Source organism: Capsella rubella, unplaced genomic scaffold (assembly GCF_000375325.1).
Source record: "Capsella rubella cultivar Monte Gargano unplaced genomic scaffold, Caprub1_0 scaffold_3, whole genome shotgun sequence".
NCBI classification, from domain to species: domain Eukaryota; kingdom Viridiplantae; phylum Streptophyta; class Magnoliopsida; order Brassicales; family Brassicaceae; genus Capsella; species Capsella rubella.
In genome coordinates this window covers 7,164,940-7,182,616 of record NW_006238921.1, presented here as the reverse complement: position 1 = coordinate 7,182,616, position 17,677 = coordinate 7,164,940, and the positions used below count along the sequence as shown (strand labels likewise).

The 17,677-nt window shown below is 36.9% G+C and overlaps 4 protein-coding genes across 4 annotated transcripts; 2 read left to right on the top strand and 2 right to left on the bottom strand.

Moving 5' to 3' along the window:
• The first annotated feature begins 3 nt into the window (after positions 1-3).
• LOC17890593 (T-complex protein 1 subunit alpha) lies at positions 4-4,222 on the top strand. Its single transcript, XM_006299314.2, has 17 exons — positions 4-217; positions 393-457; positions 717-806; positions 929-1,015; positions 1,130-1,189; positions 1,268-1,318; positions 1,523-1,618; positions 1,806-1,871; positions 1,955-2,172; positions 2,345-2,441; positions 2,565-2,651; positions 2,742-2,876; positions 2,990-3,094; positions 3,190-3,318; positions 3,405-3,508; positions 3,610-3,700; positions 3,796-4,222. Exons 1-17 carry the CDS (start codon positions 145-147, stop codon positions 3,877-3,879), a joined length of 1,638 nt encoding a protein of 545 aa, XP_006299376.1. The 5' UTR covers positions 4-144; the 3' UTR covers positions 3,880-4,222.
• Positions 4,223-4,309: 87 nt separating this feature from the next.
• On the bottom strand, positions 4,310-7,659 carry LOC17891428 (hexokinase-4). Its single transcript, XM_006297432.2, has 9 exons — positions 6,945-7,659; positions 6,596-6,746; positions 6,322-6,498; positions 5,983-6,057; positions 5,641-5,796; positions 5,434-5,532; positions 5,219-5,346; positions 4,933-5,011; positions 4,310-4,826 (listed from the first exon to the last, which is right to left on the bottom strand). Exons 1-9 carry the CDS (start codon positions 7,214-7,216, stop codon positions 4,461-4,463), a joined length of 1,503 nt encoding a protein of 500 aa, XP_006297494.1. The 5' UTR covers positions 7,217-7,659; the 3' UTR covers positions 4,310-4,460.
• A 1,130-nt stretch (positions 7,660-8,789) lies between these two features.
• Positions 8,790-10,028, bottom strand: LOC17892560 (putative F-box protein At3g20030; the record flags this gene model as incomplete). Its single annotated transcript, XM_023785568.1, has 2 exons — positions 8,998-10,028; positions 8,790-8,898 (listed from the first exon to the last, which is right to left on the bottom strand). Coding segments are annotated over exons 1-2 (1,140 nt in total), but the record flags the coding sequence as incomplete, so codon positions are not given.
• A 1,808-nt stretch (positions 10,029-11,836) lies between these two features.
• LOC17891450 (probable protein arginine N-methyltransferase 6) lies at positions 11,837-16,489 on the top strand. Its single transcript, XM_006297653.2, has 13 exons — positions 11,837-12,198; positions 12,620-12,685; positions 12,866-12,934; positions 13,162-13,197; positions 13,797-13,862; positions 14,127-14,195; positions 14,321-14,398; positions 14,500-14,578; positions 15,012-15,106; positions 15,245-15,329; positions 15,432-15,640; positions 15,870-15,988; positions 16,069-16,489. The coding sequence occupies exons 1-13, from the start codon at positions 11,905-11,907 to the stop codon at positions 16,109-16,111; spliced, it is 1,308 nt and encodes a 435-aa protein (XP_006297715.1). The 5' UTR covers positions 11,837-11,904; the 3' UTR covers positions 16,112-16,489.
• The last annotated feature ends 1,188 nt before the right edge of the window (positions 16,490-17,677 follow it).

Here is a 17,677-nt window from a genome sequence, read left to right as displayed (position 1 = left end):
AGCATTTTACATTTGGTTCAGTCTTTTGAAAAGACGAACAATCTCTCACTGCACTTCCCTCGAGAGCTTAGATCTCCGATCTGGAGCCTTTTACAGATCTGGAGCCTTTTACTTCTCCCCTAGTGTTCATAATCTAACCTAATAATGTCGATCTCCGCCCAAAATCCGGATATTTCCGGCGATAGGCAATCCGGCCAAGATGTTCGTACTCAGAACGGTATTACTTTTCCCCTACTGCTCCCTCTTTCTTCTATTCTCATTTCCGCTCATGCTGATCTGTTGTGTTTTTCTCATTTGGAATTGTTGTGTTCGATCTCTAGCTAGGGTTTTGTTTTGAATCTCTTCTGGATGTTTTGTGGTATTTAACTCGGATTTGCTGACTCTATTTGCAGTGATGGCTTGTCAAGCTGTTTCGAATATTGTTAAGACCTCACTTGGTCCCGTCGGACTCGACAAGGTTTATACTCTGATGCCCCTATTCGACTTGTTTGTCACACTTGTTGTATTTATGGGTTTCTGATTTGCATCTGTGTATATACATATCCTGGTAGCCTTTATTCATTGAGTTCTTAGATGACTATGCGCCTCGCAACATTTGTATCTAGTTTTAGGTCACCTTTAGACCTAACCATTTCCAGTTTTATTCTAAATCTGCTCTTCAGGATTCTCTTATTATAGTTCCTCCTTTGTTTAATCGTGTTTCATTGTTTTTTCAGATGTTGGTGGATGATATTGGTGATGTGACAATTACAAACGACGGTGCTACTATTCTTAGGATGTTAGAGGTCGAACACCCTGCTGCTAAGGTAACTGATGCATATATGATGGTTATTCGTATATTCTTATTATCAGTTTCGCATTAATGTGCGTTTAGATGAGTTATTATGAATTACTAGTTACTCCAAGTCTGTCTGCTTTGCTCTGACAGGTTCTTGTCGAGTTAGCTGAACTCCAGGACAGAGAAGTTGGTGATGGGACTACGTCTGTTGTTATTGTAGCTGCGGAGTTGCTCAAGGTTAGTTTGTTTACTGTTTTCTTTGTTTTTGTTGTTTGTCTTTATAGAGCTGTGAAGATTTGTGACGTGATAGCTGCTTGATGATGATTAATGGTCTTAAACATATATTTTCAGAGGGCAAATGATTTGGTCAGGAATAAAATACATCCAACATCAATTATCAGTGGATACAGGGTATGCTCTATTCATATGTAGTGACTTGCATTGCAGAACTGTTTCCAGTGTGTTCATAATCTGTGTTACTGTTGACAGCTAGCGATGAGAGAATCTTGCAAATACATAGAAGAGAAGCTAGTGACGAAGGTTAGTCCTGCTGTGATGGACTACATTTTGCTCTCTTACCTCATCCATATTTTTTTTGAATGACATTTGATGAAGTTTTAATTTGTGTTTAACTCTTTAAGGTCCTCTCTTTATACAATTTGTTTTTCTTTGGTATATTTAAGTTCTCCCCGAAGTGGCTGTCTCTGCCCCTTCAGTTAATTACTTGTTTTTGCTTTTCTATAGGTTGAAAAGCTTGGAAAAGCTCCATTAATAAACTGTGCTAAAACCAGCATGTCCTCCAAATTGATCTCTGGTGACAGTGACTTCTTTGCTAATTTGGTATGCTTCTAGTTCTCCTTTCTGGTTATTTTTTCCTAAGTGTTTACTCTTGGTTTTGGTGGGAGACTTTTTTCCTACTTAAGTCCGTTCTAGCATTTCCTTTTAAGGTCTGGAACCGTTTGATATTTTCTTAAAATCATATATTGATCATTGCATGTGCTGAACTGTTATAATACCTTTTTTTAAGGTTGTGGAAGCTGTTCTGTCAGTAAAGATGACAAATCAGCGGGGGGAGATAAAATACCCTATCAAGGTCTGTTTCTGCTCCTCAGTAAAAATTTCAAACAAATCTTTTGGTATTTGCATGCTCTGATGTTTTTGCTTACCACGTTTCAGGGCATTAATATTCTGAAAGCTCACGGACAAAGTGCAAGAGACAGCTATTTGTTAAATGGATATGCACTCAATACTGGTCGTGCTGCTCAAGGGATGCCATTACGAGTGTCTCCAGCAAAGATTGCTTGCCTTGACTTCAATCTTCAAAAGACAAAAATGCAGTTAGGTGTCCAAGTTGTTGTTAACGACCCACGAGAACTTGAAAAGATCCGTCAAAGGTAGTTTGTTGTCTTGATCCTGACGTGAATAAGTTTTGATTTTCTCTGATAACAGGATATACAGTATAAAAGAAAGCTTAAGATATTGGCTCTATTGTATATTTGTACTGCTGATGTAATCTATGTTCCATACAGAGGTTTTTAATATGTTTCTGAATTTTTGTTTTCACAGAGAAGCTGACATGACAAAAGAGCGAATAGAGAAACTTCTTAAAGCTGGAGCAAATGTAATTCTAACCACGAAGGGGATTGACGACATGGCACTTAAAGTGAGTTTGATGTCCAATTTTTCTCTTTTCCCGTACACAACTCATTTTTATAAGTTTTCAAGTATAATGTTTGATTCTTAGAAGTTATTAATTACTTGGATATGCCCGTTGCTTCTATTTCAGTATTTTGTAGAGGCAGGAGCTATTGCTGTTAGACGTGTGCGTAAAGAAGACATGCGCCATGTTGCTAAGGCTACAGGAGCAACCCTGGTACTTCCTTAGATTTGCCTTTTTGATACTAAACACATTAGAACCAAGTTGCCAAGCTAAGATTTTGACTTATTGTATTATTTGTTTTAGGTCACCACTTTTGCTGACATGGAGGGCGAAGAAACATTTGATCCAGCACACCTTGGATCTGCTGACGAAGTTGTGGAAGAGAGAATTGCAGATGATGATGTTATATTGATAAAAGGAACTAAGACAAGCAGTGCGGTATGTCGTTTGCTCTCTGCATTAAATCATTCCTTATCTATTGACAGTAGTATATCACACAGAGTTAAGTCTAGCTTTGTCATGACTTTATAAGCATTTTTTCTTGTTGTAAGGTCTCATTGATCTTAAGAGGTGCAAATGACTACATGCTTGATGAGATGGAGAGAGCACTACACGACTCTTTATGTATTGTCAAGAGGACCCTCGAGTCTAATACGGTAACATCCTTTTGCTTCCTGTTAAAAATACTCTTTGCATTTAGTAATAAATATTACATCTCTTGCTTTACCCGAGATTGTTTCTTATAAAACAGGTGGTTGCGGGTGGAGGCGCAGTTGAATCAGCATTGTCTGTGTATCTGGAGCACCTTGCAACAACCTTGGGTTCTCGCGAACAATTAGCAATTGCTGAATTTGCTGATGCTCTATTGATTATACCAAAGGTGCAACCAGCAATCCTATTTCATTAATAAAGAAATCTGTCTTTTGTTCTTGACTTATAATCCAACTAATACTGTCCTATCCTCAGGTTCTTGCAGTAAACGCTGCTAAGGATGCAACCGAGTTGGTAGCTAAACTAAGAGCATACCACCACACTGCACAAACAAAGGCTGATAAGAAGCACTATTCAAGGTAATAAGCAATATGGCCAAACAGTTTGTATCTCTTCCCCTTGAGGTTTCGTTTGAAAATGTTTATTCTCATTGGTTTTATGTTGATAAATGCAAATGCAGCATGGGACTTGACCTCGTAAACGGAACCATCCGTAACAATTTGGAAGCAGGAGTTATCGAACCAGCTATGAGCAAAGTGAAAATTATCCAGGTGAAGCACTCGGCTTACTTTCTCACATAAACTACATATTTATAAGATCAAGTGATCTCTTCTTAACTTTTAAAGGAGCTTTATTTTGTGACCAGTTTGCGACAGAGGCAGCCATAACAATTCTGCGAATTGACGACATGATCAAACTGGTGAAGGATGAGAGCCAAGGCGAAGAGTAAAGCAAAGCTCAGCTCAGCTCAGCTCCCTCTTTGACAGTCTTGCCGTATCAGTAGTGTGTTTTTGTTCGCATTTCATTACCCACCACCTCTGCGTAGCTTCTCAGCTCAGCTCCTCTTTGTTAGTCTTGCCGTATCTGTAGTGTGTGTTTTTGTTTGCATTTCATTACCCACCACCTTTGCGTAGCTTCTTTTTTGGGCTGTAACAATATAGTCTCTGGAACAGCAATTTCTGTTTTTAGGCAACTTTTTATTTTAAAGAAATTTTTGCTTTTTCCGGATAAATTTTGTTAATGATATTGGGATTTTGTAGTTTTGTTCTCTTATTTTATGGATTTATGGTGTAGTCTCACAACCAAAACTATTATCCCTAAACAATATTGATTCATTCGTTGTTCTACCTTCATGACTTAAATACTTCATCCCCTTTCAATTACTAGAATAAGAATATTTCTATATTTGAGATAGACTGCAATTTATTTACACAACTAAGAACAGAGAGCAGAAGAAGTTCCTACGATATTTACACAAAGCTACATGCGTCTAAAACAAATTGACTATACAATCTAACTCTATACAACCATTTATAAGGATTGTATGGTTTGAACACTTTGCGATGAAGCCAGTAACAATGCAGAGCCAATGCTGGAACCATCTTCCATGGCCTTAATCACTACGTGTTGAGCTACATCTTCTCCCAGTATATCCCTCAGAGCTTCATCCATGTATTCTCTGAACATCCTGTAATTCAAATACAGGCCTCCTTCTACTGCCACCACCGTTCTTCTCATTATCTGCTTATCGCTTCTCCTTCCTCCTCCACTCCCATCTCTCCCTACCTTCTTTAAGATTCCTGCAATTCCCGCAGCTGCTAGCCTGGCCGCTCTGCGTGTCACCACATCACATATCTTTACTACAAGTTTCCTCACCTTCAATGCTACTTCTGCTACCTGTTGTTATGAACAACAGAACGCGCCATGGGATCAAAGGTATAAGCCATCAATTATATTAAATGATTGTTAAACAGAACGAAACGTTGCATTACGAAAAGCTTACCCCTAAATCGTTCAAGATTCTTGCTACCTCTAGTAACTCCGGTGTGTCATCTTCGTGCATTGCTGAGACGGAATTTGTTCTATGATTGGAGTAAGATAAGATTTAGAAATATACGTAACACAGAAAATTCCACTACAAAAGAAAAAGTACAAGTAATAGCGGTTTTTACTGGAGACTATCAGAATTGAAATTTCGCCAAAGTTTAGATAGGAAACAAAGTAAAACTTTGGCTGTTCTTTTCTCGTCTAAGAAGATATACAGGCATAAGACACAAAAGGAAATGTACCTTAGAACGAAAGGTGTCGATAAAATGGATGAGATGGGTCCAAAGATGTCGGACTCTTGTGACATGCGAAGAATTACTCTGCGGACAATGTCGCCCAGATACATCCCTCCTATCATCTTCTCAAATCCCTATAAACAATACCAACCAATTGACTACCTGATTATAAACCTTGAAAACAGGATAAAACACAAAAGAATGGGAACTTAGCTGATTACCATGTCATTTGAGTTCATACTCTCTGCATCTAACTCAAGATCATATGAAGTTCTTGGCAGACGAGATGACCAAAAGTTTCCCCACTCCATATTGACCACCTAGAACAAAAGAACATTATAAAGGGAAGATAAAATATTTTATACTGAATCTTCAGAAGTCTAAAAATTGATGTTTCTAAGGATGAACTATGTAAGAATTCTTATTACCATGCTTCCAGAAGTTGTGCGCGGGTTTTGACACTTGATTATGGCATCAGTTCGTTCAAGGTAACAAGCATTACTACCTGTTCCAAAGACAACTGCGGCAATTGTATCTGGGTCGTGAAAATGTCCAAATGATAGAGCCCCAACAGTATCATTCACCTGCTCAAACAATGAAACTAAATTTAACACCACACATGATATCATGAAGTTTAAGAGATACAACGTCAATTCCCGATGCTTATTCAATTGTGAGTTGTGACTGTATGTAATTCTTCAAAGGAACAGCAATAAATAAAACAGCAGTTCCCCAAGGGTATGTTTATGTTGCATAAGTAAAGGACTTACAAGAGCTGCAACACGAATATCTAGCCCTCTCTTGTTCAACGCTCCTTGTAGACATTCAGCAATGTCTTCCCCAGCCTAAATTAGTAAGATAAACGTGTCATGAACTTGATGCAGCAATGTTGAGTACATTTCCAAAACTTAACTCCAAACGCTAGAAGATGAATCACATTGTTATGTTAAGTTGTAATACACAAACTGATGATTATAAACCTGCGTTGATCAAACTATTAACCTGAAAAAGAGTGGTTTCATCATAGGTTTGAAGATTTATAATGGAGCCTTAAATGTAATCTAAAAGTCAGGCGACAGGTAAAATGTTGTAGAGAAAATTTAACTAACCATTTCACTAATTGCAAAACCTTTGGTCCATTTAATTAGAACTCCTGAAGAGATAGATGTTTGCTTGACTGGGAAAGAAAAAGTAAATGCAAGTTCCCTTTTTACAGGTTGTGACAAGTTAAACACTTCTTTTTCAATAAACATCTGCAAGGATGATGCAAGAAAGTCGAAGAGAACCTGCAAATCAAGTACGAAATAATCATGTGAGCTTTTAATCCGTCGGATTATATAAACCGAGTTTGGATTAGAAGAATGTTGAAGAAAGCATTGACACCTCGCTGGTGCTATTCATTAACGATGTCGGAATGGAATGTCGTTCAACATCTTGAACTTCAAGAGTAGATCTTTGGCCACCCAGATGAACCCTTATTATCCTAAAGTAAGAGCCACCAAGATGAAGTGCATAATAAGTTCCCGTCTCGCTCCTGCAATAAAAGGGTTCGTACATTAAAACAAGACGCTTACATTATGACAATCACACAACCAAAACCCTCCAATTTCACACAACTAATACGCAAATTTCCAGACATTGCACAATCATGTCACCAAATCCCATAAAAACTAAAAAAGGAAACTCTTTATAAGCTCTAATCAAAAATCATTGGGATGTGTAAAAATCTCACCCATTGGGAAGATCATCAACGAAAGTGAGCAACATTTTAAGCTTAGAACCTCCTTCAGAAACCAAACCAGCTTGCATCTCCACAGCTATAGCATCAACCATCTGCCTCAACCTTCCCAAGGGAGTCTCACACGCTTCCTCCAAATCCCTAAGTATCCCCACCACCTTCTTCCACTTCCTCTTCCCTTTCATTCTCCTTCTCACAGCCACCGTGGCCACTGAACAAGCCACCACAGCCGCAGCTGCAGTCAATGTCACCAAAACCCTCCCCATTCCAAATATCTACAAATGTCTATACACAATCTCTCTCTCTCTCTCTCTTTCTCTCTGTATCTTTAAGAGAAATCGAGATAAATAACTCACAAAAGCAAGCACCTTTACGACGAGAAAGCAAATGACAAAAGAGTCTAGAATCAGATTGGCACGAAATGCAAATGAAAAAGCTTCAACCACCGATCAGGATAAGCCTATAAGCCTCCATTTCAACGCAAACGATTCCTTTCTATAACCACAGATAAAAAATCAAACCGCCTCAGCAAAAAAGCTCCCTTTTTCTTGTTGGCTTCTCCGTGATTTCTCGAGATTAAACAGCCTTGCTGCGCTCGAAGGTTCCTTGTAAGACGAAAAATTCCAGCGAAAGTTATATCCTTCCGGCGAAAGAAGGCAGCGAGAGAGATTGATAAAATTTTGGTGAGAGGGAGAGTCAGAAGAAGAAGAAGAAGAAGAACGCTGGAAAGGCCAAAAAAACGAATCGATGAATAATACATGAATGTTACTTAAATTACAGTTGTGCCCTCGTGTACTTTTCGAGTATGGACGGTTTCGATTCGCTTATTTTCTGAGTATTTGTTTATTTGGGTTGACTCGTTTTATTATTTGAACTAATTTATTTTAGGGAACTCAAAAACGACGTTAAGACAATACAATTTGGTACATCAGCCTGTCACTGTTATGCTCTAACTTTGTGGTCGTTTATATAAAGAAACGCATTTGAGGAGAGCAATGACGTTTTCGCGACCACCACTTTAGCAACTAGCAAGGATATAATAGTATATGATTAGACTAATTAATCTATAGCAGAGACTAATCAATAATACAAATATTCAACTAGCTGACTAATGAAAGAACTGGTGGTTTCATTATTATTTTGTATATTGAGACTTGTATCTCTTTTTGGTTCTAATAATAATAAAAAACTGAGTGATTATTTTCTAATCTCATTACTTGTTTTATGCCATATGGATTAGTTTTAGAAAATATACGATTAGAAAGATCGACTCTGACTTGGTGAAAGAGATCGATTTACTTGGAAAATGTAGTTGATAGATAAAACTTCAGACAAGTTAAAAAGGCTTAAGACTCATCCATGGCTGGCTTTTGATAGAATAATGCAGCGCATGTTGTTGCTACTAAAGTGGTCATCAGCATGCAGAACTATGTCAAACAGAAGAGAACTAACGAGCAAACAGAACTATCAAGAACTACTATCAAGAATTATGTAATAAAATAATCTAAGCTGGTATATATGTCAAAGTTCCAAACACTGCTCCATCATGTCACCAAATACTTATTACACAAACTAAAAGGGAGATACTTTAAACCCCCTAATGAAGCAGCTTTGGGATGTGTAAGAATCTCACCGTACCCCATTAGGAAGATCATCAACGAAAGTGAGCAATAAATTGAGCTGAATTGGATCATCCTGAAGAACCAGCTAGGCTCACTCTCCAGTGCTATGAGATCCACCCATCCTTGGTCTTGTTCACAGGGACATTGCAAAAGAAAAAACGAATGACAAGAGAGATGCAAGAAAGAAAACAAGCTTATTCATTAATTAATAGAGAGTCTTCTTCTTCTTTGTGTTAGTTGGTTGGCTGGCCTCCTCTTCTTCTTCTCTTCCCTTTTTGAATCCTGCTGCAGTTTGGTTGATTTGCACTAAACTTGGAACATAAGAGCTACCACACACATGTGGGCAGCAACACGAAAACTCAGAGAAGTTGAGAGCTCCTGGTATGTAAGGCACAGCTTCTCCAAGATGCACTTTCTTAACGTACCCATTCTCTCCAATGATGTAGGCTGCGTCCTCGTAGCGGGTCGTTTCAGATGCGTCATAACTAATAACCACGGCGACTTTCTTCTCCTCGTCAATGAAGAAACTGCCCCCGGAGACATAAAAATCAAAACCAAAGTGTGGTTCCATATCAACTTTTAAGAAAGGGATCCACGACACAGCATGGGGCTCAATCATAGATGTAACCCAAATCTCCACCTCCACCTCTGATGAATCCAAACCCTGATATAAGGCGGCGAGTTTCTCGTCTCCAAGAGAAGAGATAGCTCCAGTACAGTCATCGTAGTGAGCAAACGGCAGTGGAAGAAACTGTCCAAAGCTCTCCGTTGTGAAATCAAAACAGATTAAGACAGACTCGGGCACAATTTGTTCCGTTTCTTCCTCCTCTGGCCACGGTATTTTTTCCGTGGCAATCAAGTAAGTGTTTCCCTTCAAAGACGTGCCGCGCTGAGTAAACTGTATCTCGCAGGTGGGAGTGATATCAAGAACCCTCCATGAATTTGAGCTAAAATCATAGATTTCGTACTCACAGACCGAATCTGGATCATCCAAAAACCTCAAGATTTTGTGTTTACGGTTATTGTCGAATCCGATAGCATACCTGTCCAAACTGTGGTAACTGTTTCTAGGTTGGATCCACCTGGTTTGACCCAAGTAAGGGTTCCACACCACGAGATCCTCTAATTCGGTCACGCATAACAATAACCCGTCGCATTGAAATACTTGAAAAAGCTTGACTTGACCAAGTGGAGTATTACCTATCTCCTTTATAGATGGATCCACGTATTCGTCTTCGTTGTCGAAGAGATCAAACCTCACTGAGCAAAGCTTATACTTCTTCATCATGAACCCTAGAAACTGATGCTTCGCCTCTGCTTTACATATAATCTCATCTTTGGATAGAGCGTTCCATCGTTTGCAAGTCGATCTCACCGCTCCAAGACTAGTTATAGGAACCCTAGAGAGTATCATCCCTACCAATTTCTTTGGAAGATCAGAGATCGTAGTCGTCATTGTTTCGATATCGGCTAGGGTTCTCTCTAACTTTGCTTGCTTAATCTTTTTACATATTTATAAGCTTCAGTATATATAACAAAGAAACATATATATACATATATTTTTGGTTCTTTTCTGGTTAATTTAAAATATTTTTTCACTACTATATTTATGTAATTAAATTTTTCTAGCTATATTTCCAATTTTTTTTTTTTTAAAAAGGGAAAATCGCAAGTTTTTTTTTGGTTTAACGTTAAATTGGAAAATCCCAAGTCGATCAGATGCTTTCTCACAATGACGTAGTAGTATTACTTACTTATGTCGTCCAGTCCATATGGCAGAAGTGGTAAGAACTTTCCCAGGCCGAGTGCTCTCTTCAATAATGCATTGCTAAAAAGTCGGTTTTGTTCTCTCTAGCTCCGGAGCTGTGTGTAGTACAGTAGTATCGGAGGCTTCTTGTTATATTTTTTCAAGAACCTCTTCTTACCATACTTGTACGTCATATATCTCACCATTCTCTTTGATCGGGCCAAGAGAGACGATGACCTATGCAGCAGATCCATCCAAGTAATCAAGTGATTTTTGATCTCATTCGTTATTTTTCTAAGGAGTTCATGAGTAATCATGTTTTGACACTAATTGTACGTACCTCTAATTGTGCTTAATATTTAAACCTTGTTCCCCCTGTTTCCATGCATATTGCCTTACTAATACTTTCTCACATGAACCTTTGTCTGTGCGTATTCCATGCGTACAGCATATACCATGTGAATTCGTTTTGGAAAAGGTAACTTTAGCTTGGAAAGCGATTTAGAAATGAATTTGGAAGATTAACTCTTCGACCTTTAGTTATAAGGTTTTGAGCTACAGATAGTCATCACTCCGTGAGAGAGAGAGGCCATTTTCTAAAAATGTTAAGGTAGCTAGTTCAGATTTACTCGGAAAATGTAGTTGCTAGATCAAACTGATTTTAAAGAGACTTGGCTTCTTCAATGTCTTCCTTGAGTAATCCAGCTATCGGATATTATTGCTACTAAAGAGATCAGCTTGTAGAGCTACCGTTACAAAAATTAGAACATGTAACACTCTTCCATTCACAAAAAAAAAGAAATAGACTCTAATCAAGAAAGCGATTCAAAAAATAAGGTTTCTTCCAGGGAAGAGATTATATGTAGAACATTTTTTTGTTGTTTTCTCTATTTAGTTATTTAAATTTTAAAAACTTTAAATATGACAGTAAACCCTTTAACATTGTAAAACAAAGCAAAAGGGGAAAAGAGAAAGTAAATAGGAATGAATGGTGCGGATCAAAAGGTAATAAATCATACAAAAGTTGAATAATCACAGTGTAAATATAAACTCTGATTAATTTTTATTTAATGAATGATCTGATTCTTTTTACTTGTTAAACTAATCGACTAATACAATTATAATCGTTTTATTACTTTGAAATGTTGGATTAAAACCTAGGTTAAAATTTATAAAATTATTCATCCTACTATATTTTATATATATCGTATGGTCACTAATCATAATTAGCACGTTTGTTCCATACCCACTAATTTGTGTATTATGTCGTTTCAGTTTGAAGAAGACCTTTTAGCTGAAGGGCAGTTTCAATAGTGTTTCGTATTCTTAGAAAAATAATTACTACCATGGTGATTACATTAATTAAAAAAAAGTTAATTAAAAGTTCAAACCAAAAATAAATGCCAAGAAAAAGAAAATCAAATTTTTTTTTTTAGGGATTTTAATGACTTGGGAAAATAAAAAGGAGGCTCCTTTGGGAACTAGTTTTTTACTTACAACACAACAGTCGTCGTCAAGCGTCAGAGAAAAGAGAAGAAAACTCTCTCTCTCTCTCTCTCTCTCTCTCTCTGGGTTTAACTGAAATATGCAATCTGGCGGCGATTTCAGCAACGGCTTCCACGGCGACCATCACCGTGAGCTTGAATGGGAAGAGAAGCAAGTCGGTGGTCTCAGCTCTTTAGGCCGAGCCAAGAGGCGCTGTCGCGGCGGACCTCGCGACCTTAAAGACGGCGGAGCCAATGTGCTTAGGGTTTCTGACCAGCTTGGCGAGCAGAAGTCACTGGAGACTTCTGAGTCTTCTCCTCCTCCTTGTACTGACTTCGACGTTGCCTATTTCCATTCCTATGCTCACGTTGGAATTCACGAAGAGATGATCAAGGTACTCTCATTCTCTTCCTTCTTCTTCTTCTTCTTTTCCCTTTTGTGCTTATCCTTTTTCTTCTGTGATAGCTTAAATTCAAATTTAGGGTTGAAATTTTTTTCTTTGGTTTGGGAGTATAGGACTGTCTAGTAAATTTTCGAACTTGCTATGATTGATGTTTTGAAAAACCATTACTGGGTTTGTTAATTTGATGTATATTATTGCTTCTTCTGGTACCAATTTGGGCTTTCCAGCTCGAAATTTCTTTGCTTCAAAAAACAAATCTCAGTGTCTGCAGAATTTGGCTGAAAATTTGTTCAGCTATATCCATTTATGATGTTTTGTGTCTTTACCTTTTTAAACCATTCATGTTTTTCTCTTTAGTCTGCTGTTTCCTGGGATTTCTCACTTCTTTCCGGAATGTTATTGGTTGATATAGGATCGGGCAAGGACGGAAACTTACAAGGATGCCATTACTCATCATCAGAGCTTGATTCAAGGCAAGGTAATAGTCTCTTTGCTGTCATTTCTGAACTATGCTCATTTATCTACATAACGATGATATTGAAGAATTTTTCTAGACTGAGACCATTGTTAATTCTTTTGCTTAGCCTATGTATCTGTCGTGTTGGTAGTTTTTCTGTTTGGTTAGTAAACCTATTGCCACATTGATTACTTGTAACAGGTTGTGGTGGACGTTGGCTGTGGAACAGGCATCCTTTCAATCTTCTGTGCTCAAGCAGGTGCAAAACGGGTATGAGTTAGTTATGTGTATACGCAACTTTATTATCAATGTTGACTTCAAACAATCAACATTTCTTGTTTACAAAAGATATGAATTTTGAAACATTTTGAAGAATGTAGCTTGTATACCATGGATATTAAGATTGGTTCTCTGTGTCTATTGTCTATATATTCCATAGACAATGGCCTAGACCAACACTGTACATGTTTTCTTACAAAATTTTATTATGCTTCCAGGTGTATGCTGTAGATGCAAGTGATATAGCTGTCCAGGTATTATTCCAGTTTCTTTTTTTTTTGATCCAGTATTTTGAAGATTAGGATTGCTCTTGATCTTCTCCCCCTTAGCTTCTACTTTCTGTATTTTTGTGAACTTGTGAGACTAGCTATTTTTTCAATCATAAAACGTGTTTTCATAGGTTAAAGTTGAAACTTGGAAAATAGAAGGAGTTCTTCGATATAATGTGCTGCATATCCCTTTGGTGAAAGTATGTGTGGGTATAATGACTGTTTGTCTTATTGTCTAAACTCTAAAGTGAGACCCGGCGCTTAAATTTCTCTCAGTTAAGTTGACCCAGGCTTCGTTTGTATCATTTAGTTTTAATCCAAAATCTAAGTCTCTGCATTGCTTCATGTTTTGATCACCCTTCAGTTAAGATCAAGGAAGAAATTCTTGCAAATGTTTTTGTTATATTTGGTCCTGTGAAACTGATTCTACTCAGAGAGAATTTACGAGTCTGGTGCTTTAGCTCTGCATGTGGTTTTCATTTGGTTTTTGTTCCCTATCAGAAATTCATATTTAAAAGTGGTTTTGTAATCTTGTTTGGCAAGGGATCCTACTTACCCTTTATTTTATCCTTTTTCACCACTAGGCAAAGGAAGTTGTGAAAGCTAATGGTTTATCCGACAAGGTCATTGTTTTGCATGGGAGAGTGGAGGTAATATTATCTTTGATAAATGCCGAGTTGGTCCTTCCTATTATATCCTACATAGTAAAAGTGGATATTTATATCATTTGCAAAAAGATAATTGGTGTCGTTATGCAGAAAGGTGCAATATAAAATGAATGTAATGGAGAACTTGGAATAGTCTTTACTTCTGTACAGCTATTGAGATAGTTTGGTTGGGTGAAACGTCTAAGTTCTTATGTAAGCCCTCATTTTCTGTACTAATTCTTCTTTTTTTTTTGTAATGTTCTTCAGGATGTTGAAATCGACGAGGAGGTTGATGTTATAATTTCAGAGTGGATGGGTTACATGCTCTTGTATGAGGTTATTCCCTTATCTTGTATACATATAACTTTATGTTGATGCTATATGATAACCTACCAAATTATTATATTTTCTTAGTACTCCTTGTTCTCTCATTCCCATATTGTGTGTTTGATGTGATGTAGAGTATGCTGGGAAGTGTTATTACAGCTAGAGATCGCTGGTTGAAGCCTGGGGGTTTGATTCTCCCCTCACATGCAACAGTATGATTTTGATCCCTTCAAATATAGTATCACAAATAAGCTCTAATGACTTTGCGTAGAAGGCAATATTTGATATGTTGCTGTTTACCTTCTGTGGACAGTTATACATGGCACCTATTTCACACTCTGACAGATATAGCCACAGCATTGATTTTTGGCGCAATGTTTATGGAATCAATAGTAAGTATTATATTAACTTGATCTTTGGGACAATCATTACATTAAATTTGATTGGTATATTGGTAGAACTGAAACTAAGATTGTATGATTTCTGTAATTTTATGTGGATTTTCTAATAAGCTGTTAAAAATCTCAAGATATTAACTAGCCATATCCCAAATAATCATAGGTGGGGTTTGGTTTCCTAGACAGATCAGATTAACAGAAGTAGGTTAATGAGCTTTTACTGTTTTGATAGTCCTGGTCCTTGAATTCAGGGAGTAAACATGTGGCATTACTTGGTCATAAGGGTCTATTGAAATGTCCGTTTTGTTAGTTACTAGCACGCTGGAGAACTTCCTACTCAAGAATTCAAGAAAATTTAAGTTTTATAAAGTGAAAAAGATCCCCCTGGCAGTAAGATTTCAGTAATGATATTTGATGTTGTTTGCAGTGTCTCCGATGATGCAATTAGCTAAACAGTGTGCGTTTGAAGAACCCAGTGTGGAGTCAATATCAGGCGAGAATGTTTTAACATGGCCAGGAGTGGTATTTCCTCGTTCTCTGAGTACTTATTATTACCTCCTATCTCTTTGAGCTCTCAGCTATGTTAAATGTGCATACTGAGTGAAGATTTATCCTCTTTGTTACTAAGTAAATATTTATGTAAGAGCATTTGAAGTGCAGGTTAAACATATAGACTGTCAAACAATAACAATCCAAGAGCTAGACTCCGTTACAGCAAAATATAAACTCAAGTCAATAATGAGAGGTATATCACTCTCTTTTCAACTATTTGTGTAGTGTCTGCATCTTAGAGAGAAGTTAGCCTTGCTTCCATTCTGTGTTGAGGCTTTTTCTTATCATGTTGTAGCTCCTATGCATGGTTTTGCATTTTGGTTTGACGTTGAGTTCAACGGACCGGCCTCTTCGCCTGCCAAGAATACTGGTGAAAATTGTGCTGCCAGTGGTTCTTCGTCGATAATTCCTTCTGGAGAAGGAAATCAGAAGAAGCGAACTATTCCGAGTGATGCACTCTTATTGTCCACCGCTCCTGAAGCTCCTCCAACGCATTGGCAGCAAGTAAGATGATGTTTTTGCATATACTTCCCAATTTCTCCAACTTTCTATCAGTTTTACTTTTCAATGAATCATCTAATTAATTGGTAAAGATAATAGGGAATTGGTCTTAAATTAAGAATATCAATGATAATTATGATAAGTAAACCTTGATTTCTGGCTCTATTTAAGTTACTGAGAAAGTAGCTTACACTTCCTGACAATTTGTTGTTGAACCACTTCTTTTGGACAGACGATTGTATATTTCTATGACCCTATAGACGTAGAGCAAGACCAAGTCATTGAAGGTTCCGTGACACTTTCTCAAAGCAAAGAGAACCGGAGATTCATGAACATCCACCTCGAATATTCGTTAGTAGCCAAACGCACTCTTTCACCCTTTTGGAATTTATTTAATTTCCACCAGTGTCTTATTTTGCGGTTTCTTGCAGCTCGGCTGGCCGTTCCTTTGTAAAAGAGTCAGTAATGCGTTAAGGAGGCGATTCTCTGACAGTGTCTCCTTACCTTAGAAGCCATGTAAGCTGTAGTCTCTTCTGCTAAAGCATTGATTAGTCCAGAAATTGCAGAACCAACACATGAAGACATTGACAAACACAAGCGATCTTGTAGTCTGCGAAACACCAGTTCTTGTAAGAGTATTATAGGTTTTAGATCTGATGGACGCAATTTTAGGATATTGTTTGGGGCAAATCTTTAGCTTTTGTTACTAGCCAACCCGCTCAGCAGCACTATCTTTGAATACTTATAATTGTCATGCATATTCATATTTTTATTGGAAATTTGTATAACATAATATACATTAAGATCAATTTATTCAATTTAGCGTTATAAATATTTTTTGCTTTTTGATTATGAAGTTTTAAAATATACGTTTATCTTCCCAACTAGTGCTATTAGTTATGATATCATCTATAACCATACTAAAGATTCGTGTAAAAGAGTGTTTATGTTGTTTGACTACATATAGTACAGTTTTTGGTTGTTAAAAAATATCTTTAATATTTGATTTTATGATTTAAGAGTGTTTGATATGATTTTTAACTAAAACGTTCGAGAAATTATGAGGAGGAATACGATAATACTATAATAAAATGGAAATATACTTATTTTAGGAAAGTTAAATACAATAATAATACATGGATTAAGAAAGGATAATAAAAAGCTGGCTCTTCATAAACTTTTAGGAACCTAGATCTCTGTAGTCTATTGAGAGAATTTGACTAATCATTTGGGACACTTCTCTCTTTCTCTCTCTCTCTCAAATAACAACATAAAGTAAAGACAGTTATTTAGATAACTCGAAGGTTTGCTGATCTAGTGATTTTTGTACACATTTTCATGGACTTTTTATAAGATCATTTTCAACATGTTATATGTATTTCAGTATATTAAGGTATGTACATAACCGGACCGGGTGATTATATATGTTATAGAATTCTAGAAATTCTTTTTCCCGTTCATGGTGGTATGCATGGAAAGGTACTACGCGTAATTGGATCATGCAAATCATCGTTGGATTATAATTAAAAATGTAAGCAACTTTTAGGTGTAATAATGGTTCAATTATTGATATGGTGCTTGTCTTATGTAATACCAATTTCTCTAATTTGTTGTTCTTCATTAGAATGCATTCCCATTTTTATTATTAAACTTTATTATCCATTCGATCGTGTGGTGCCATAAGATATATATATTCTCTCTTTTATGCTAAATTATTTGTAGTTGGTGTTGTCGTACTTGTGTATTTGCATGCTATAGCAACAGCCATCGAAAATTATATATATTTCTATAATATCCATATCTTTACAAAACTTTTTTGGCACGCCCACAAATGTATGAATCACATAGCACCATTTCTTTTCGTAAACTATTTTTCTTTCCACGATTTATATATTCATTATTGGATTAGATTATATGTTATAGAGTGCAATGTATGTGTTAAAACTGATTCGAGTTTAGATCAGTTTATATGCCAAGCTCGTTTTTGGATTAATCAAAGTTTTTGCTAAAGACGTACGATATTCGATCTAATGTCCACGA

Bases quoted from the DNA above. Each gene is read 5' to 3' on its own strand.
- LOC17890593 (XM_006299314.2), top strand. From the start codon at position 145: ATGTCGATCTCCGCCCAAAATCCGGATATTTCCGGCGATAGGCAATCC. The intron at 1,319-1,522 runs GTTAGTCCTGCT...GCTTTTCTATAG, and splicing joins AAGAGAAGCTAGTGACGAAG to GTTGAAAAGCTTGGAAAAGC. The intron at 2,652-2,741 runs GTACTTCCTTAG...TATTTGTTTTAG, and splicing joins AGGCTACAGGAGCAACCCTG to GTCACCACTTTTGCTGACAT.
- LOC17891428 (XM_006297432.2), bottom strand. From the start codon at position 7,216: ATGGGGAGGGTTTTGGTGACATTGACTGCAGCTGCGGCTGTGGTGGCT. The intron at 6,499-6,595 runs GTGTCAATGCTT...CTTGATTTGCAG, and splicing joins TAATGAATAGCACCAGCGAG to GTTCTCTTCGACTTTCTTGC. The intron at 5,533-5,640 runs GTAATAAGAATT...CTTTTGTTCTAG, and splicing joins GCACAACTTCTGGAAGCATG to GTGGTCAATATGGAGTGGGG.
- LOC17891450 (XM_006297653.2), top strand. From the start codon at position 11,905: ATGCAATCTGGCGGCGATTTCAGCAACGGCTTCCACGGCGACCATCAC. The intron at 12,686-12,865 runs GTAATAGTCTCT...TACTTGTAACAG, and splicing joins AGAGCTTGATTCAAGGCAAG to GTTGTGGTGGACGTTGGCTG. The intron at 13,198-13,796 runs GTATTATTCCAG...TTTCACCACTAG, and splicing joins CAAGTGATATAGCTGTCCAG to GCAAAGGAAGTTGTGAAAGC.